This window comes from Lolium rigidum, unplaced genomic scaffold, assembly GCF_022539505.1.
Source record: "Lolium rigidum isolate FL_2022 unplaced genomic scaffold, APGP_CSIRO_Lrig_0.1 contig_64979_1, whole genome shotgun sequence".
Taxonomy (NCBI): domain Eukaryota; kingdom Viridiplantae; phylum Streptophyta; class Magnoliopsida; order Poales; family Poaceae; genus Lolium; species Lolium rigidum.
In genome coordinates, this window is record NW_025901254.1 from 8,258 (window position 1) to 30,859 (window position 22,602).

The 22,602-nt window shown below is 47.4% G+C and overlaps 1 protein-coding gene across 1 annotated transcript; it reads right to left on the reverse strand.

The window, feature by feature from the left end:
* Nucleotides 1–20,722: 20,722 nt before the first annotated feature.
* LOC124682003 lies at nucleotides 20,723–22,251 on the reverse strand. Its single transcript, XM_047216772.1, has 4 exons — nucleotides 22,036–22,251; nucleotides 21,742–21,873; nucleotides 21,289–21,462; nucleotides 20,723–21,165 (listed from the first exon to the last, which is right to left on the reverse strand). The coding sequence occupies exons 1-4, from the start codon at nucleotides 22,117–22,119 to the stop codon at nucleotides 21,052–21,054; spliced, it is 504 nt and encodes a 167-aa protein (XP_047072728.1). The 5' UTR covers nucleotides 22,120–22,251; the 3' UTR covers nucleotides 20,723–21,051.
* Between the last annotated feature and the right edge of the window lie 351 nt (nucleotides 22,252–22,602).

A 22,602-nucleotide genomic window follows, 5' to 3' on the forward strand; every position in this document is an offset into this window, starting at 1 on the left:
AAGGTTTTATAATGTTCCTTCACAAATTTTGGAGGCCGATCACAGGGATCAGCCTCGCCATCTCTGTTCATCGATGTTGTTCTTGCTACACGGTCAGTCCGGTGGATAAAACCAGCCTCACCCCGTTCTTTGTTACATCGATGCGTTCGCGGTCGTCCCGATTGATGCCCGAGAGCGGCTCTTGGCCCGATGTCTCCCAAATGTCCATGCCGGCTGTCGAAATCTCAGCTGAATCATCTGCGTGGACGACTTCCACTTCATCTCCATCCCATCGTATTAGGCATTGATGCATCGTGGATGGAATGCAACAGCTTGGCGTGGATCCAATCTCTTCCCAGCGATGACAGACATAGGTACTCTTGCCGTCGACGATAAAGAACGTCGTAGGGACGTTTTCCTCCCTACGGTCAGATCCACATTCAGAACACCTTGCGCGTCAGATGCTTGGCCGTTGAAATCGCTCAGCGTTACGTTGGTCTTGATCAGATCTGAGCTGGAGCGTCCCAACCGACGTAGCATGGAGTATGGCATAATGTTAACCGCCGCCCCGGTGTCCACCAACATCTTATTGACAAGCTGCCCATTGATGTAACCTCGTAAGTACAGGGCCTTCAGATGCCGGTAGCTTCTTTCTCGCGGCTTCTCGAAGATGACCGGCCGTGGGCCGCGATCCAATTGCGCCACAGGTGCTTCACATAACCTTGGAGCGCTAAATTCCGCAGGAAGGATGAAGACCATGTTCGTGCCAGCCGATGTTTCATCATCGGCTTTCCTCTGCTTAGGGCGCCACTCTTTTCTTTGTGGCCGACCTTGTTCATCCAGGGTTTGCTGAATTTTGGCGGCCAAGTCAGGCCGTGCCTTCCTCAGCGCGTGCAGATATAACCTTTCGGCTTCTTCCAACGCACGTAGTCGCTGAACTCTTCGTTTTTGGGAGCGGCTGAGCCCGTCAGGACACCATCTTGGCCGATGATACTTATCCTCTTCATCACCGTCCTCTAGTTCCTCGAGATCTTCTATCTGCTCGGACTCAGCATGTTTGCTCCGAGGCGGGAGAGGCCCTAAACGCTCGGAACACGGATACGTTGGCTGCCTCCTTCTTTTTCGGTTACATTCCGGGCAATTGCCGATTGTTGGCAACCGGCTCATTCCTGAATCCCAGCAGTGTCTGAAGAAGGGGCAGTCCCAGTGCCCATCCACGTTGTCCGGCTCCCTTGACCCTCCTCTGGCGTGACGTTCGTACCCGTCGTCGCCTTCGTCACGCTGACGGTACCTCCTGTTTGCATCAGACCGACGATATTCTTCATTGTCGTCATCGTAGTGGTGCTGTCGGTCGTATGGCTGTTCGTATTTGCTGAGGAGATGCTCGGATAATAGGCGTGGATGCCGCATGCTTCTCACCTCCTCCTCGGCCAGGTACCGTTTATCGTCGTCTTGGGGCCGGTCACGTGGAACGGCCTCGTTTTTCCCCTTGCCACGGGAATGGCTGCTCTCCGTTTTGTCCGCGTCATGGCGAATCACGAACCCGGCCATATTGGCATCGAAAGAGAACCCTGGTTCCCTTATGGAGTGGCTGAGATCAACCGTGTCGTTGCCAGGCAACGGACGCGTGTCTCCGTCGCGCTTGAGGCCGTGCGAACGGGTCTTGCGGAGAGAGCCGATGAGGTCGGCTTCGAGGAGGACCTTGGCCTCGTCAAACTTCTTCTCGAGCTCGCCAGTGAGGTCCTCGTAAGTGACCGGGGTCTCTTCCGCCATCTTGGATGTAGATGGCGATGTGGTGGATGTCGTGGATGTTGAGGATTGTCCCACCGGGCGTGCCAGAATGTGTTGGCGTCAGAAACCCACCGGCGGGCAGCGACTGGCCAACACGGTAGAGCCGGGAACGACTAGGGCTGCGGCTGGCCCCAGTCCCTCAGAGCGACGGCCCGCAAAGCCTCCTGGTCGCGCGCCGATGCTCGGGTCGCAAGGGCGTGCCACCCGACCTATACCTGGTCGGGAAGGTGTGGATGATGCCTCGCTTAGTTTCCTGCAGGGCACACACGTACACGTTAAATACGAGCCTCGATCGGCTCTCAGGTTGTCTCGTGAATCGGCTCGTGGAGCCGATTCACCCATGATTCGTCCAAGGTGGCCGAATATATGGTGGTCCTGCTTGATCAATGTAAAGCGTATGAGATCCACGACGATCTAGGGTTTTCACCGCATAATCGGATCATCCTACTCACGATTGGGCCTCGCGCTCACGCACGGTAAACGTAAGCCAGCCCTAGACAAGGCCTAAAAACCAACACTAGGTTGATCCTCGGAACGTCCTGTCTAGGGGCAGCAAACTACACCCTGCATGCCGCTGGATCCTCCAACCCTTTGTAAGGCCTAACTATTGCAGATATTAAACTAATCCTTGATGAATCAAGGATCGACCATAACGGATCAGATCTACTAAATAAAGACCAAGCGGGGTGCCGCCCTGCACCCATGATGAGGCACAAGGACGGCTAGACGCGCAAGGGTTGCACTACGCGAGCATATGATGCTAAGAACGATGCTAACCCTAACGCGTCTACGATAACTACGTTGCTCGCCATCAAAAACGCTTCGGTACGAGCAACGCATGAACAACTAGGCGAGGCTTGTGCTGCCTAGATCGCGAGATGCGATCTAGGCAGCATGATGCTTACCGGAGGAACCCTCGAGACGAAGGAGTTGGCGATGCGCCGAGATTTGTTTGTGGTTGAACGTTGGTTGTTGTTTATTCCATAAACCCTAGATACATATTTATAGTCCAGGGGACTTTCTAATGTGGGCGTGCACCAAACCGTGCACGGGTAAAACTCTAACTTCTAAACTAAGATGCGATCTAATATGTTACAGATACATGGGCAATTTAGCCCAACTTGGTAAACAAGGCCGATTCACATATTTCTTCCATGTACAATCCTCACGTCCATCTTGATCGCGGCCCACCTCTGGCTTGGTCAGATTCTGGTGATAACACTAACATGATCAAGATCATCTATATGTAATTCTATATGTTGTGTTTGTCGGGATCCGATGGATAGAGAATACTATGTTATGGTGATTATCAATCTATTGTTTATGTGTTGTTTATGATCTTGCATGCTCTCCGTTATTAGTAGAGGCTCGGCCAAGTTTGTACTCTTAACTCCAAGAGGGAGTATTTATGCTCGATAGTGGGTTCATGCCTTCATTGACACCCGGGACAGGTGACGGAAAGTTCTAAGGTTGTGATGTCTTTGTTGCCACTAGGGATAAAACATTGATTCTATGTCTAAGGTTGTAGTTGTCGATTACATTACGCACCATACTTAATGCAATTGTCCGTTGCTTTGCAACTTAATGCCGAATGGGGTTCGGATGATAACCTGAAGGTGGACTTTTTAGGCATAGATGAAGTTGGATGGCGGTCTATGTACTTTGTCGTAATGCCCGGATTAAATCTCACTATATTTATCATATCATGTATATGCATTGTTATGCCCTTCTCTATTTGTCAATTGCCCGACTGTAATTTGTTCACCCAACATGCTTTTATCTTATGGGAGAGACACCTCTAGTGAGCTGTGGACCCCGGTCCTATTCTTTACATAGCATACAATCTATCGCAATTGTGTTTTACTGTTTTCTTGCAAACAATCATCTTCCACTCGATACGTTTAATCCTTTGTTACAGCAAGCCGGTGAGATTGACAACCTCACTCGTTTCGTTGGGGCAAAGTACTTTGGTTTTGTTGTGCGGATTCCACATTGGCGCCGGAATCCCCGTTGTTGCGCCGCATCACATTTCGCCACCATCAACCTTCAACGTGCTTCTTGGCTCCTCCTGGTTCGATTAAACCTTGGTTTCTTTCTGAGGGAAAACTTACTACTGTGCGCATCATACCTTCCTCTTGGGGTTCCCAACGAACGTGTTTGTTACACGCCATCAACCTGCCACGTTGGGAACCATAACAATCATAGATAAATCAAGTTTTACCACAAATTGCCACTTCTCAAATCACCTAGTAGCTATGAAGATGCATGGCTTTCCACAGTAAGCCCTTCCCAAAACATACTCTGTCTAAATGAGGCCACAATTCTCACACTCATGTATATTTGTATTGCAAATAGTTTGAGGTACGCCAAGATGGGTTTCATTGTACAAAACACGCATTTTCCATTTTTTAAATCTCATATTTGAATCCCTTAGTCTGTTTACTACTCAGGTGCCCTTGGTTTCTTGATAGTACTCAGTTTTTCCCTCTCCCTTCACAAATTCTCACAGACGTGCAACATTGCCCTGATTGGTCTAGCCCATGTCACGCGGATCGTACCCGCCGACCGTTGATCGTATGATCTAATGGGCAGGATAACCCCTCTCTCTCTCTCTCTGATCGGGGCCACCACCCTCTCTCTATGTGTCGGCGGTTAGCTTCCACCCTCTAAGTATGCTAAAGGGCGGTTTTTTGTATTATTTTTCACGCGCTAAAAATTATAAACTCTTTTAGGCATTACTTTTCACGTAAAAAATGATAAACCATCACCGATTTGTTGTAGCCATTAATTTTCACACAAAAAATGATAAACCATCACCGATTTGTTGTATCTGTTACTTTTCACGTAAAAAATGATAAATCATCACCGATTTGTTGTAGCCATTACTTTTCACGCAAAAAATGATAAACCATCACCGATTTCTTGTAGCCATTACTATTCACGCTAAAAATGATAAACGAAACAATCTAGGGATTTCTATTTTCGTGCCCTCAGGTCCTTAGTTGTACTCAGTTTTCCCCAGCTCCTTAGTATTTCCTCAGTTTTCCCCAAGCCCTTGTTTGAAACCCGCAGAAGCAGCTCAGACGGCAGGATTCCCGTTTAGTTGACCGTTCTGTCACGTGTGGGGCCACGTCGTGTGGGGCTGCTAGAAAGGGACCGCGTGGGACAGGATGAGAAGCGTTTGGTTGCACGTGAGCAGGAGCTGGGTTCTGTCTCTCTCGGCCCCAAATTGGCATTATTAAGAGCACCTTTTTCCCCTCTTTCTCTCTGTCCTTTTAACCAAATTAGTATCAAATCTAGAGAAGCTTGCATTTTTGTCTTTCTTCAATTATTTGTGCCTTTTGGCCCTCGTTGTTTGCCCAATATGGCAGCAAATCTAGTACTCCCTCTGGTCCATATGTATGTAGTTAAATCTAGAAGCAAATCTCCAGGGTAATGTACGATAAATTCACAGTCATAAAAAATCGAGAAAACTAAGTACGGCCAACAAAATATAGTAGAATAGGGATAGATAATATGGATAGATAATAGGGATCCCTCCCTAGATAATAAGATGCATACACAACAACCAACATAGTAACAGGTTCTTCAAAACACCATCATACTAACATAACAACAAGGGATCCCTAGCTAACAACAAAATAGGAGGCAGCAGCAGCACACGTCTAGGACTCCGCCTACCCCATCCGGCTCTGCCTCCACTTGTTGCTCCTGCTCCCCTTGGGAGCCTTGGGCTTGAGCGGAGGCATGCGCCCGACGGAGATCTCCACCCGCTGCAAGCTGCGGAGGTGCATGCCGAGCGCCCTGTGCTTGGCGCGGAAGGAGTGGACGTTCACCGTCGTGCCGACCTTGGGGAAGGTGTTGCCGATGTTCTCGGCATGTGTGACGAGGCAGTTGAAGTCCGTGCCGCCGAGTCTCCTAGTGCAGAAGGGGCACCTGTAGACATCCTTGGCGAAGTAGGAGATGTACTGGCCGACCTGCAACCTCCGCAGCACCTGGCGAGTCTTGACGTCCTCCTCCTCTTCGTCGCTGCCGACGTCACTGCCAGATAGCTAATCCATATCAAACATAAACTATGAGTGAATGAGTTGCAACGATGACTAACGTGCATGATAACAAAGTTAGGAAAAACAGAGTCAGCCTCAGTTAGAGTGGGCATGATTATATATCTACAGAGAAGGTGTTAGCGAACCAAAGCTCATGCACAACAGATTTGTACACAGTAATGGTTCGCTGAACCCTCCCTGTAAAAATTTGTGCCCAGCGATTCATCATAGGCAAAGATCTGAACTTGAACACATTCCAGATCTGAACTTGAACACATTCCAGATTATTTGCAAAATTAAACGGTTGATATCTTTTGATTAGTGCATAAAATAACAGATTGAGATCCCATGATTACTTGCATAAATTAACTGATTGAGATCCAATTATTACTTGCATAAATTAACCGAACGGCCGAACCCCAAATCTTAAACGAAATCAAGAAGTGATCAAAACAAAATGGAATAAAATCGGCGCAAATATTAGCCCAATACTCATCCATCTACACCAGCAAAAATAGGGTTCAAAAAGGAATGGGGAACAAAAAAGGAAGCAAACCGTAGTTACCTCGTTCCATGGGACCTCCAGGGAGGTGTCGTAGGGGTTCGGGGGCGGGACGTATGGCACCGGCTCATAGGGGTCCCATCCTACCGGGATCTGACCTCCACCGGCGGCAGCAGCCTCCGATGCACCGGCGGCGGCGGCGACGGCCGTTGAGGGGACGGCGCCGAAGATGGAGGCGTCGCGCTTCGAGCCTACGTCGACGATGGGATTGGCATTCTCCTTGTCCATCTCGCCGGAAGAGGAAGAGGGAGAGGGAGAGGTTTTTTTTTGCTTTGGAGAAGATGATGGGACGTGAGAGAGTTGGCGATGTGTGAGCGAGTGAGAGTGACAGAGATAGTGCGAGGAGGCGTCTATAAAGGCGAGGGGTGGTTAATGCGACCCGCGTCCTACGCGTCCACAGTTGCACATCTGCACGTCTTGGACTTCTGCAACGCGACACGCGTCCACAATTGCACGTCTCGACTTCTCCACCGCGACCCGCGTCTACGCGTCAACAATTGCACGTGTCCTCGAGTCTAACCCTGGAAATTTAGATATACTCAGGTATACCCTCGAGTCTTATACTAGCATTTTTTGTGTGCTCAGTTTTCCCCTTGAGTGCTAATACTGGCTAGTGCAATATACTCAATTTTACCATCAAGTGGCTGGTCAACAGAGAGTCAACAAATGGGATTAACTAGTTAAATGAGTCATTTAATGTGCAAAAAAATCCGAAAAAGAGTGGCACTTACTCATGGAGTCTTTACCACAAATTGCCACTTCTCAAATCATAGATAAATCAAGTTTTACCACAAATTGCCACTTCTCAAATCACCTAGTAGCTATGAAGGTGCATGGTTTTCCACAATAAGCCCTTCCCAAAACAGCTTCCCCAAAACATACTTTGTCTAAATGAGGCCACAATTCTCACACTCGATGTATATTGGTATTGCAAATAGTTTGAGGTAGGCCAAGATGGGTTTCATTGTACAAAACACGCATTTTCCATTTTTTAAATCTCAAATTTGAATCCCTTTGTCTGTTTACTACTCAGGTGCCATTGGTTTCTTGATAGTACTCAGTTTTGCCCTCTCCCTTCACAAATTCTCGCAGACATGCAACATTGCCCTGATTGGTCTAGCCCATGTCACGTAGATCGTGCCCGCCGACCGTTGATCGTATGATCTAGGGAACGGGCATGATAACCCCTCTCTCTCTCTGTCGGCGGTTAGCTTCCACTCTCTAAGTATGCTAAAGGGCGGTTTTCTGTATTATTTTTCACGCGCTAAAAATTATAAACTCTTTTAGGCGTTACTTTTCACGCAAAAAATGATAAACCATCACCGATTTTTTGTTGCCATTACTTTTCACGCAAAAAAATGATAAACCATCAGCGATTTGTTGTAGCCATTACTTTTCACGCAAAAAAAAATGATAAACCATCACCAATTTGTTGTAGCCATTACTTTTCACGCAAAAAAAATGATAAACCATCATCGATTCCCTTTGTTGTAGCCATTACTTTTCACGAAAAAAATGATAAACCATCACCGATTTGTTGTAGCCATTAATTTTCACGCAAAAACTGATAAACCATCACCGAGTTGTTGTAGCCATTACTTTTCACGCAAAAAATGATAAACCATCACCGATTTGCTGTAACCATTAATTTTCACGCAAAAAATGATAAACCATCACCGATTTCTTGTAGCCATTACTTTTCACGCAAAAAGTGATAAACCATCACCAATTTCTTGTAGCCATTACCTATATTTGTATATAATGATAAACCTATCACGTATAATTTTTGAGGTCATTTAGAGAAGGTAGAAAAAACCTAATTTGTTACAAAAGCTGGTTTCAGTGAGACCTAACCAAGTTTGGCATACATGATGCCATACCTATAACAACAAGGAATATCTAAAAGGGAAAGTTTCACAAAATTTGAAATTTAGGGTGAAAATGATGCCATACATGATGCTGTTTTTCGAGATTTTGACCCGAAAATCAATTGGGTATTATAAAGGGAAATAAAAAGTTCGAAAAATGTAAAAACGAAACAATCTATCTATCTATGTATAGAAGATCAGCTGTATGAAATTTGAGGTTATTTAGAGAAGGTAGAAAAAATCACCTTGTTAGAAAAGCTGGTTTCAGCGAGACGAAACGGCATGCGCTTAAGCAAAGTGATTTTTTCGAACATCTCCAAATGACCCCAAATTTTCCATACATGATGCCATACGTGTAACAACAAGGAACCCTATCTAAAAAGTGTCAAAAAAGTTTGCCCAACCGTATAGCTCTATCAAAAAGAACATCACCATGGCGCTAGTATAATTTTGGGATAGTTACAAACTTTCGTTACCTAACCTTCAACATGAAACTTGTTTCAAATTCATTTTGGCCTACAAGAAACAAATCCCACCTTGATTCAAGCACCACAGCCTCCAAACGATGCCGATACCGATATCGGCATGGTTAGAACGGCTATGCTCGCCGCCACTGCTAGGTCAACGTCGGGATGCACCCTCAATCCCGTCCCCTCATTCGATTACTGACACACCAGAGATACCGCCGAGGCCAATGCCGAACGTACATGCTGATGCCAATGCCGAACATGCATGCACGCCGCTATGGGCACGGCCACGCCAACCTGCTATGCTGGACGCCACAGACCACCGCAAGGTCTTTCCCTTCGCCACCACACTCTCCTAGCACCCACCTATACACGCCAGAAAGGAGAGACACTAGTTTTCTCTACATTGCTCGCGTTCGTGTCCGACACGGCCAGTCAAAGTTTTGAGGTAGTCGTCGATGTCGTCGACCATTTCTTCTCTTCTTTGCATGGTTAAACGCGTCTAGTTCATATCTATCTAATGCGTCTGGTCTCGCCTCATGCAATTCTTTGTGGACGTCGATCTCATCTCGGTACCCCGCATGCCACCTCCTCCGTTCATCGCTGTAGAGCCCCGTTTAAAAATCTAATCCTACCAGTGTATTTCCCCTTGTATCAGCGTCATGGCCCCACTTGTCATTCTATATACCGAAGCCCGACTCGTTCGCGTTTTGGTCAGGGATACAACGATGCTTACGGTCAAACAGAGATGGATGGTCTGACGTGTCTTTTCAGGCTCTACGTGGCCCCACTAGTCAGAAGATAACGGTCAACCGTCGGGCAACCGGCCGTTACATCACGTGTGATGGTTTCAGACAAAGGCTTGGGTAAAACTGAGGAAAAACTAAGGAGCTGGGAAAAACTGAGCACAACTAAGGACCCGAGGGCACGAAAATAGAAATTCCAGCAATCTATCTATCTCTGTATTTGAAGTTTGGGAGGGTTCACCATCTACTTATGTTAACTTTCGAGTTTTTGACCTGAAAATCAAATGGGTATTATAAAGGGAAATAAAAGTTCAAAAATGTAAAAACGAAACAATCTAGCTATATCTTTGTATAGAAGATCGTCTGTATGATTTTTGAGGTCATTTAGAGAAGGTCGAAAAAAATCCCTATAACAACAAGGAATATCTAAAAGGGAAAGTTTCACAAAATTTGAAATTTAGGGTGAAAATGATGCCATACATGATGCTGTTTTTCGAGGTTTTGACCTGAAAATCAATTGAGTATTATAAAGGGAAATAAAAAGTTCGAAAAATGTAAAAACGAAACAATCTATCTATCTATGTATAGAAGATCATCTGTATGAAATTTGAGGTCATTTAGAGAAGGTAGAAAAAAATCACCTTGTTAGAAAAGATGGTTTCAGTGAGACGAGACGGCATGCGCTTAAGCAAAGTGATTTTTTCGAACATCTCCAAATGACCCCAAATTTGCCATACATGATGCCATACGTGTAACAACAAGGAATATCTAAAAAGTGTCAAAAAAGTTTGCCAAACTGTATAGCTCTATCAAAAAGAACCTCACCATGGCGCTAGTATAATTTTTAGTTACAAACTTTCGTTACCTAAACTTCAACACGAAACTTGTTTCAAATTCGTTTTCGCGTACAGGAAACAAATCCCAGCTTGATTCGAGCACCACAACCTCCAAACGATGCCGATATCGGCATGGTCAGAACGGCTATGCTCGCCGCCACTGCTAGGTCACCGTCGGGATGCACCCTCAATACCGTCCCCTCATTCGATCACTGACGCACCAGAGATACCGCCGACGCCAATGCCGAACGTACATGCTTATGCCAATGCCGAACATGCATGCATGCCGATGTGGGCACGACCACGCCGCCCCGCTATGTTGGACGCCACAGACCACCGCGAGGTCTTTCCCTTCGCCACCACACTCTCCTAGCACCCACCTATACACGCCAGAAAGGAGAGACACTAGTTTTCTCTACATTGCTCGCGTTCGTGTCCGACACAGTCAGTCAAAGTTTTGAGGTAGTCGTCGATGTCATTAACCATTTCTTCTATTCTTTGCATGGTTAAACGCGTCTAGTTCATATCTATCTAATGCGTTTGGTCTCGCCCCATGCAGTTCTTTGTGGACATCGATCTCATCTCGGCACCCCGCAGGCCACCTCCTCTGTGCCATCGCTGTAGAGATCCGTTTAAAAATCTAATCCTACCCGTGTATTGACCGTTGTATCAGCGTCATGGCCCCACTTGTCATTCAATATATCGAAGCCCCACTCGTTCGCTTTTTGGTCAGGGATACAACGATGCTTACGGTCAAACAAAGATGGATGGTTTGACGTGTCTTTGCAGGCTCTACGTGGCCCCACTAGTCAGAAGATAACGGTCAACCCTCGGGCAACCGGCCGTTACATCACGTGCGATGGTTTCAGACAAGGGCTTTGGGAAAACTGAGAAAAAACTAAGCGTCTGGGGAAAACTTAGCACAACTAAGGACCCGAGGGAACGAAAATAGAAATCCCATAAATGTATCCTTATATATACACTCAATCGATTGTTGGAAGTTTTCATGAAGTATAGGAATCTTCCGCACACAACTATGCCTAAGAACCATATACATCATCATGTATGTTTCCACTAAGCTAGTCACCCGTTCAACTCTTTGCCGATGAATGGTATTTCAGTCATACTCTTTAGAAGAGATTTGCAAGCACCGAACGATTCAAAAATCGAATGACTTGAAAAATCCATTTGCATGGAGTTTCTTCATGACCTAAATGGCGGTTCCACTAATGAGTGGAATTCACATCATTTGCCTTATGACATTTTAGCGTCAGTGTTATGCATGTGTGTTTCACCACAAAGATTTATAATAACTTATCTATCGTACATGGAATACTGTCATAATTTGAACAACTCATTGCTTTCATTTGGCCAGAACAAAACCAACAATTATAAAGTTCTTTATTATAAATCTGAAGGGCTAGGTAGAATGCCAACGACGAACACAATAACACTTAATTTTGTTCCAGACGTGCATTCCTACCATATTCCTTGTCAGTCACTTAGGCCGTTGTATTCTTGTATTGCATTGTTTTGTATGATACCTCATACCAACCAATATGGTACAAATACCCAAGAATTTCATTGTGTGACCAAACAAAGAATACATTCATAACATGTATATCACCTATATACACCTGAGCTAGACTTTCTAGTATTTTCTTTCTGCCAAAATCTTTTGTAGTTTCTCTTTTTGCTTTCCCCAATTTCAGAAAACACTTCACCATCAATAACTTCTAGGTCCATTGGTCAAATACCAATAACCTTGAGGTTCTTACTTTGAAGTTGATCGTCACATGACAAGTGCTCCAGATTTCACTATTAGTAATTTTTCAATGTGATGAACAATTTCACTCATAATTTTTGTCCATCAAATCATGACGAATTTCCGAGACCATGTCTGTACATGCTAGGTTCGTAATGTTTAACCTTAGTATTCGCATGTGCAAATCTGGCTTGCACCCGTTGTATGCACACATAGAATCTATAACACCCGATCATCACGTGATGCTTCGAAACGACGAGTCTTAGCAATGGTGCATACTAATTAAGGACGATCACTTCATGGATATGCGAATATTGTTAGTTCCCAACTAGTTGGAGGATCGGGACGCCTAGCGTCTTCAACCTTTGTACATTCCCATAAAACTTATGAGTTTATGTAGTCTCACTAGATTATATTCTATCATCTTGCAATAAGGTCTTAGATATCACATATATCTCGTACCTCGCTTATTTCTGAAAACAGAATTTCCAGCTCCTTACTTTTCAAACGGATTTGAACTTCAAGTTTCACGGAGACAAGATGATTTTAGGTACTAATTGAAACCATTGCTCTTTGAATCAGCAATGTGAGGTTTACCAAAAGTTTGCAATAGGACTTAATCATTTCATGATTCTTTAATAATACGGTACCAGTCCGTAAAGTTACTTGTTAGATTTAACAGTGTTTCTATCTCAATTACAAGACTAGCGCATGGTAGATAACAAATGCCAATTCTACAAATTTAATTCAAAATACTATTTAGACAATGTTCATGATAATTAGTTCAAGTTTAATCTAATTACTAATGAATTTCCACTTAATACAACATCCCTCATAGTTGTTTAGTGTCACATGATCCATCGTCACTACACCAAGTCTGATCATCACGTGAGATGATGTAGCTTTAATGGTGAATATGAACATGTTAATCATATCATCCATATGACTCGTGTTCAACCTTTCGGTTTCCTGTCTTTCGAGGCCATGTTTGTACATGCTAGGCTCGTCAAGCAAACCCAAGCATTTCCGCGTGTGCAACATGGCTTATTCCCGTTGTATGTGAGCGTATAATCTATCACATTCGATCATCACGAGATGCTTCAAAACGACGAACTTTAGCAACAGTGCATACGAGGGGAGACCACTTTATTATCTTGATATTAATGTGAGGGATCATCTTATAATGCCACCGTCGCGATCTAAGCAAAATAAGATGCATAAAAGGATTAACATCACATGCATGGATAATGTGATATGATATGGCATTTTCTTCTTGTGCCTTTGATCTCCATCTCCAAAGCACACGAGCATGATCTCCATCATCACTAGCATTGCGCCAAGATCCATGGCGCTGCTTCATGGTTGTCCATTACTTATAGCTACTATAACAACTACTTGAAATAAAGTTATTAATTACATGATGAATAGACACACATGTCTTAGCAAATTTAAAGACAACCATTAGGCTCCTGCCGGTTGCCATATTACAATAATGAACATCTCATACATCAAATATAGTCATCATCACATCATGGCCATATCACATCACCAAACCCTGCAAGAACAAGTTAGACGCCTCTAATTTGGTTTGCATAATTTGCGTGGTTTAGGGTTTTCGAGTAAGATCCAATCTACCTACGAACATGAACCACAACGGTAATCCTAGTGTTGTCAATTGAAATAGTAAATTGAGTCTTTACTATGGTGGGAGAGACAGACACCTGCAAAGCCACTTATGCAATACAAGTTGCATGTCAAGCGTGGAGCAAGTCTCATGAGACGCGGTCATGTAAAGTTAGCCCGGGCCGCTTCATCCACCATCCCGCAAGGTGCAAAGTACACATAACTAAAGACAACAAAAACATAACCGCACACAAATCCATTGTGTTCTACTCGTGCAACAAATTTATGCATAGATACGGCTCTGATACCACTGAAGGGTTCGTTGCATGGAAACAAAGATTTTCTACCGTGAACATGAACAAAAACCAAGATCCAATCTAGGAAGAAGCAAGATCTAATATATGAAGATCGAAGCAATGAGATGTATGAGAGACTAACCCTCGAATATCCAAAACCTTACGAGATCAGATCTCATTGTTGATGTAGTCGATCGTCCGGTGCTGCAATCCGGCGGCATTTCCGTACTCGGTCGTGCGTACGGTGTCGATGAAGTCCGTCCTCTCCCCGTTCCAGCGGGCAGCAGAGGTGTGGTAGCTCTCCTAGGAATCCCAACAGCACAACGGCGTGGTGGTGGTGGTGGAGGAGAATTCCTGCAGGGCTTCGCCTAAGCCGGAACAGGAAGAAGCAGGAGGGAGGAGAGGTGGCAGCTAGGGTTCAGTGTAGGGGTCAGGGGTCGACTGCCCCTCTCCTCTATTTATAGAGGGAGGATGCGGCCAGGGTTGCGCCCCTTGTCCCACCTCCTTCTAGGGCCGGCACATGGGAAAGGGGGAAAGAAATCTCCCCCCCCCACCCCAAGTCTTTCCCCCTAACTTTTAGGGATTTGATCTTATCCCCTTGGGATTTGATCTTATCTCTTGGGGCTGGCCGGCTGGGCCTCTTGGGCCTGCTGCACCTGGACCATGAGGCCCCCGCAGCATTCCCTCAGCCCATGTGGCCCCTCCCAGGGTGGTGGGCCCACCGGTGGCCCTCTAGAACCTTCTAGAACCTCCGGTCAAAACACCAGAACTTTTCCCGAACCCCGGAAGATGACTTCCATTATATGAATCTTATTCTCCGGACCATTTCGGACCTCCTCGTGATGTCCTTGATCCCATCCGAGACTCCGAACACATTCGGTCTCCATCTCATATTCCGAAGCTACTATACAACATCGAACCTTAAGTGCGTTACCCTACGGTTCGTGAACAATGCGGACATGACCGAGACTCCTCTCCGACCAATAACCAATAGCGGGACCTGGATATCCATAATGGCTCCCACACATTCAGCTATAACTCAGTGATCGATTGAACCATTAACATACGATATCGATTCCCTTTGTCACGCGATACTTTACTTGTCCGAGGTTCGATCATCGGTATCTCCATACCTAGTTCAACCTCCTTACCAACAAGTACTCTTTACTCGTAACATGGTATGTCACCTCTTGTGACCTTGTCACATGCTTGCAAGCTAATTAGACGACATTCCACCAAGAGTGCCCAGAGTATATCTATCCGTCATCGGGATGGACAAATCCCACTCTTGATCCATATGCCTCAACTCATACTTTCTGAATACTCAATCCCATCTTTATAACCACCCATTTACGCAGTGGCATTTGATTTAATCAAAGTACCCTTCCAGTGTGAGTGATTTACATGATCACATGGTCGAAGGACTAGGTTACTATGTATCGAAAGCTTATAGCAAGTTGAACTTAATGACTTGATCTTATGCTATGCTTATTATGGGTGTGTGTCCATCACATCATTCACCTAATGATATGATCTTGTTATTAATAACATCTAATGCATGATCATCTATTAATCAATAAGCTAGCTTAACAAGAGGCTTACTAGGGACTCTGGTTGTTTACACAACACACATGTATTAATGTTTCCGGTTAATACAATTATAGCATGGGATGTAAATATTTATCATGAACACTAAGATATAACAATAAACACTTTTATTATTGCCTCTTGGGCATATCTCCAACAGCTGGAGCTTTCCATGGATGTGGCTGCCACAGGATCGAGGGATGCTATTGTCATGGCACCTGTGATGTCTGGTACAACATGAGATGGGCATGAGATGAGCTCTTGCTCATGCGCGTCTAGGGCTTCGGGGCGAGACTTGAGCTTGGCATCCTTCTCCTTGATTTCGCCCAAAGTCATGGTGGAAGATCAAGAGGGTCTAGGGTTTTGGGCGGCTAGGGTTTGAGTGAGAGGTCAAGAATCAGAGCGGCTAGCCTGATACCATGTATGAGATTAACGTCGGGCTACAATTACATGCCTCAGACGATTCCATTGATTGATATTTATACACAAAGTACATACTTGCAATATAATGCAATCTAGCCCAATTTGGTTCGGTTTGATCTATACAAGATAACCGTGATGGACCCACCCAGAGGAGGTGATGTGGGCTTGCCGGACACGAGCCGTGGAGACGTGGTCAACTTTTATTAATGGCGGCCACGGTTTCCTAGGTGGAGGCAGGTGAGACGTCTCGTCACCTCCGTGCCTTTCCAACGCGGTGGCATCACCACCACTCCTCCCACAACCCTTTCTCCCTCGCCTCCCGCCTTTGTTTCCTGCGTCATCTCCTAGTATAAAATATCGGCCACCGTGCTACGTTTCTCTCACACTCACCTCCGTGGCCGCCTGATCACCACCTACTCCATGTTGAGCCACAACGAACGAACCTTCTCCACTGGCTGAACCCTTGCTGCCTAGCCCCCCTTTCGAACGACGAGGATGATGACTATGAATACTACGATGAGTCCGACGAGAAGGGTATGGCGGAGCCGATGCGCGAGACGGCGCTGGAGGAAGATCAATGGGACGACGTTCCGAAGCTGGCGGACCCGAAGCAACTAGCATTGCTTGCCTCGTACAAGACGTCGCAACATCACATGAATGCCGCGTGACTACTAGAGCGCGTCATCGACATCTCCTGCCAGTCGGCACCGACGGAGGAGGCTGCTCGGCTGCTAGTGGGTGCCGAATGGTACATGATCATCGAGCTCAGCGCCGAAACCCTCGCCGAGGCTGCCGTCAGCGAGGATCAGTGGATTGCCCATAACAAGGAGTTCCGCCCGAGTCGTGCGGCGCTGTAGGGAAGCACAACCCTTACCGGCGGCCATATTGCACCGGGAGATGCGAGAAGCTAGAGCCAAGAGGCAGTCGCAAGCCAAGAAAGCGAAGACGAATTAAGGTTTAATCGAATTTTATTCAACTTTGTAATATACTAGCTAAATACATGTGCGTTGCTACGATGCGATATTGCAATTTGCAAGTAAGTGAATTAAACGATAAATTTGCATGCGCGGATAATAGTATTTGGATAACGCTGTTGGGAGTTGAATTTGGGGTTTTCTATTACATCTATGGGTAGATGCGGCTGGGCAGAGGCGTCTCCAAAAGCAGCAACAACGCCCGCTATTTGGTCTATCCGTGGTGTTTACCGGATGCCGTTTTGCGGAAGGCTGAAGATGCTCCTGCGCTCTAGCTGGAGGTGGAAACTGTTAGAGCATCTCCAGTGCGTCTTTCCAACCGCGCCGGATTGAGCGTTTGAGGGACGTGTTTTGTTCGTGTCACGTTTGGGGGACGTCGCGCCCCAGCCGCGTCCCCCAAACGCCGCCCCCAAACATTAAAAGTATTTTTTTTTTGCTAGAAGAAAACTATTTACTAATATTCAAATCAGTTGAACACAAACAAATTATATATAAAACTTCAAAAAAATATAATTAAATTACATATAAATTATTTTAAACTACTACTTCTACTTGTCACCATCGCGGTGACGCTTCCTGCTCGTCACCTCTTCCGAAGAGACGGTGTCGGCGCCCGACGCGTCGGAGTCCTGCTCGTCGTCGGCGGTGCTCGTCGGCTGCGCCTTTGCCTTGGCCTTGGCCTTGTCGGCCTTGGCCTTGGCGGCCTTGACCTTGGCCGCCTCCGCCTTCGCACGGGCCACCGCCGCCGCGTCCTTGCTCTCTTCTTCCTCCGCGTCCTCCTCCACGCCCAGCCATTCCTCCTCGCTGTCAAGTGGCGGCGGGGAATCGTCGCCGCTGCTGGGCGTCCTGGTTTTGTCCCACCAATGGCACCAGCCAGCAGGCTTTTCCTCGCTGGAGGTGTCGGACGGGAGCTCAGAGATGTAGCTCATCGTCGCTGGAGGTGTCGGCTGGAGGCTTGGATGAATGGCGGCGTACGTACGGGTCTTATTGAGCGCGGATGAACGGCAGCACAGAAGTAGAAGAGAGCGGCGGTTGTTCTTCCGAGGAGTCCGTGCTCAATTCCGGCGGGATTGGCGCGTCGTCGACGCGATTGCCAATGCGACGGTTCCGCTTCCTGGCAACTGCACCGTCGCTACGTAGGTGGCGGGTGAGCGTCCGAGCTGCTGACGCGTCGGGCCCGCACCTCCTCGCCTCTCATTTCGTTGTGTCCGGCGTGCCCGGTGCGTCCCCTGTGGGACGGGGACGGGCTCAGGACGCCGGACACCGTATTGGGCCTTGCCGGACAAAAAAGGCCTTTGGGGCGCGCGGCTGGGAATGTTTTTTTTGTCTAGTGCGCCTCAAATCGCTTTGGGGGACGCTTTGGGGAACGCGACTGGAGATGCTCATCTCAGTCACGTCCCATAAAGCGTTTTTCAAATATTTTTGGGACGCGCAAGACATTATTTCGTTCTCAGGCGCGCGTCCCAAAGCCTCCTTTCGCCCGACGCGGTTCAATACGGTGTCCGGCGCTTCGGTCCCGTCTCCGCTCCATAGTGGACGCTCTGGGCGCACCAAACAGAGCGAGAAGAGAGGCGGGCCCGACTCGTCATTGACATGAAAGTCTAAAACCTGTCGCTTACCTCTGGTCAATCGACATTAATAGCGCCCAGGCTTTCCCAGGCGGGGCAGTGAAGCGTCCCGTCGCGTATGGCCGCGTGGCCATCCACACCGGTGTTTATTGCGGCCAATGCCCCGCTGCCACCTCGTCTGCCGCCGTTGTACAATAGAGAGAGCCCCCTCCTTCCTTCCTCCCGCCATGTTCTAATGTCGTCCTCCTGCAAGAATATCCTCACCACGAATGGCTTCATCCGCGGAAGCCTCACGGTGGCGGAGGCGTGGGCGCTGTACCGCGCACGATACCATGTCCCGCTGGACATGCACCTGCCAAGCAGCAGCGACTGGAGGCCGGCTGTCAACGGGATCGGTGTCCCGCCGCCGCCGGGCACCGATCATTGGAGGGACACGATAAGAACCCAAAGCGTGCACCTCAACGGCGAGGATCGCGCCGATCCCACGTAGGCCCCCACCGGCAACGATGGCTGGTGGGCTGACTTTTTCCAGGCACAGTACGACGCTAACATGAACAACATCGATGGCCTCGTCGGCCGGAGGAACACGAGGAACAAGGAGGGGCGCATCCTTTTCTGGGGCGTTCATAGGCGCACCCTCTCGGCCGTCGTCGACGGCATCCACAACAAGGCCCCAAGGTTAGATATGACACCTTCTCTGCTGCCATCTCCTCGGGCTTCGGCATGCTGGCAGCCGAGGATGACGTACTCGTCCTCCGCGAACTCTTCTTCTTAAGGGCCGGCGCGGTCGACGCCTTCCTCGCACCGTGCCACGCTGTACAACGTGCCGAAGAGCGAGGTGAAGGAGGAGCACGAGTATGCGACGCTGCCCGCAGTTCGGAGGCGCGGCGGCAGCAACATCACCATCCGCGAACCAGCGCGGCAGCAGCAGAGGCGTGCCGCCGGCGCCCTCCTCGTTCCGAAGCCGGAGGTGAAGGAGGAGCAAGACGGCGAGGAAGCCCTGAAGGCCGCGCAGATGGCGGAGTACGAGCAGCGCCGACCCCGAGGACGGCCCACGGCTACACGCGGTGTTCATGGCGTCCTTGAACGACAAGGACGCCTAGAGGGGCGACATCGACACGACGATCTCCATGTCCATCCACGACGCTGGGATGCCACTCGTCGACATCACCAACGACGGCGAAGCTAGGCCATTAGGGTTTAGTTTTAAATTTCATCCAATTTCGTTCAAATCCATGTAATATATAGCAAGTTAAAAAATCTAAATTTCTGTTTGGGGGAGATGACTGGGCAGCGACGTGTTCCAAACGCGGACGAATGAAAAAAAGTCTCTCAAGCGTTCGATCCGATGCCGTTTAGGAGGCGACTGAAGATGCTCTTATGCTCATGAAGAGAGGCTGCCTGTTTACACACACGACGCGCCGCTGCGCTGGCCCTGCCTGATGGTTATTATACAGGTGAGAAGAGAGCCGGGGAGACGGGATCTTGGCGCGTGAGCCACCCGTGTCACGGGGGCATAGTAGCTAGGCTGGGTACGTGCTCCCTCATGATATGGCACGACGTTTTGTTGCCTCCTCGATCGCGCGATCCATCCACCTCCACGCCCTTTGCTTTTGTAGAGCCTCTCTCATTATCGACCTTCTAGTGCATGCTAGGTGTGAGAGTGACTGCAGGTTAAATCAATCACCCTTGCACGGCCCGGTCTATGGCTTCTCATTGGCTGCTTTCCTCGGTTTTCGGAACCTGGCCTTTTGCCGCTCCTCTTTCATTGGGACCGACTGGGGTGAGCGTGTGACTAGCTCGATCTACATGTAAAAACAGTTGGGTCGTTCGTTATACTACTACTACTTCCTTGGTTTCAAATTAATTAAACATTAAAACATGTCCAGATTCATCCGCATGTAGACTAAATCTGATCAAATCTGCAACACTTGATTTAGAATGGGGGAGGTACTACATTTCAGTAGCACATCAATTCATATGATCATATCATCATAGGGAAACATTGGGCTCCATATCTAATACATCAAGCCACTAGAGATTTCGGAGCCTAGCAAGATCAGCTTTCTGGTGCTTGCAGCAACTGTAGTGCTCGTGCATGCATGCGTGGTCAGGCAGGCCCTGATGCATGATGATCTCATCAGGTTCATCATGCGATTGCTAGGTGGGACAAAGGTGCATGAATGGACATGTACATTTTTCCTGCATCAACAAGAGTGCTTACATTGCATGATAGTACAACAGGCCAGCTAGCCTCCTTTCAGATGAACCTCCCATCACATGTTGCATGATAACGATCTTAACCATTAATTGCCCGATACACCCCTAATTAACAGCATTACAAGACCTAGCAATGGTGTCGAACCGTCGAATTTACCATGGGTGGCACATCTGATCACCAGTACGATGAAGAAAAACGAACGAGAGAGAGAGGGGATATATATATAGTGAGAATAGTAGAAACTAGTATTTCGTAGAGACGTAGACCAATGGAGGGCGAGGCAGCTCTGCTTGCTCGCGCTATATCTGGTCGTCGTCGTGCTCGGTGCCGCCGCTCTGGGATGAGCGGGCCGTTCTTATGGCCCTCAGCATCGCCTGCTTGATGACGAGCTCGTCCACGTTCTCCACCAGGTTCTGCGCAAACAAACGACATGGAAACTAAGCATGAGTTCAGTTATACTATCTGTTTGCATCTCGATCAAGCAATCTTCAGACTGTAGTAATTTGCTACTTTTGCTTTGTTTGTTTGTAAAATACCTCCCCTCCCATGGCTTCTAGGCGGAAGGTGTCGGCGCAGGTGGCCGTGGCTTCGAGGACGCTGAGGCCCAGCTCATCCAAGGCCTCGAGGAGGGAAACAAGAAGCCCCGGGCAGCTCTTGTCAGAGAACACGTTGACGAGGAACGACCCGTGCCCTAGGGTTTCAACCTTGACCTGCGCACACACATTTAGATCGAATAATTAAGCAACTGATAAATGCATGTCCCGGAGATTTGGAAGCTTTATGCATGTGAGTACTCTTCGGCCCTACATGTGTACTGCTCGATCCAAATTTCACTGTCTTGTATTAGCATGTGAAGAGAAAACCTTTTTTTCGATAAAGAGAAAACCTGTACGGCGATACTCTTTTTACAGTACTATACTGCATGTAGCAATTTAAATCATATCTATCTGTGCTTATTTAGTTGTGTCTATGCCGCGCGTGCTGCGTACCGTGGGGTAGGAAGAGTTCTGTCTGCTGCGCGAGTCCTGCGCGCAAGCGATCTCCTGGTTCAGCATCACCACCTTCTGCTTCAGCTCTTTGATGTACTTGGACGCGTCCATGATTATCGACGTATCGCTCAGCTGCAGCAACCAATTACATCGATTTTATTCAGTCGCCAAGGCAATGTAAAGATGGAAGAACTATATGTGTTTTGGGAGAACTCGTTGATAGAAGAAGCATATTTATTGGAGATTGGAGAGAAGAAACTGAGATGCTAAAAGAGAGGAAGATCAATCAATTACAGCATGGGAGTGGGTGAGAGAGCGAAGGAGCTGCAGCTTCTCCTGCAGAGCGGCTGCTTTCTTGCGCTCCCTCGACGACATCATCTCTCTCTGACCTAGCTCTCCTCGCGCCCGCGCTCTTTGGCCTTTGCCACACGAAACGCAGCACAGCCTCGCAGCCCGGCTGCCCAATCGATCGGAGGGAGGTAGCTTGAGAGGAGGAGAGAGAATGTTGGTTGGGAGCAGCTTAGCTTAAATGGATGACCGAGTAGTAAGGCGAGAAGGCTAGAGCTCGCTCTCCATATTTTTATAGTGGTCTCGCGGTGGCCACTCACGTGACTTTCGTAATGCATTATTGTTTGTATCTTCTCTTTCACTTGTTTTCAAAGCAAGTGAAAATAACACCTCATCGACGTACTCGAATGTTTTCATGTTCAGTTCGGCTAAAACCCTCAAATCTGCATTCAGTTTAGCTAAAACTATGCTTTTAAGAAGAATATAGCAACATACAACAAAAAATAAATTTGTCTTTTTCAGGGAAGCCCAACCTCTGCATCAATCAATACAAAATAACGATGTAAGTTGGGT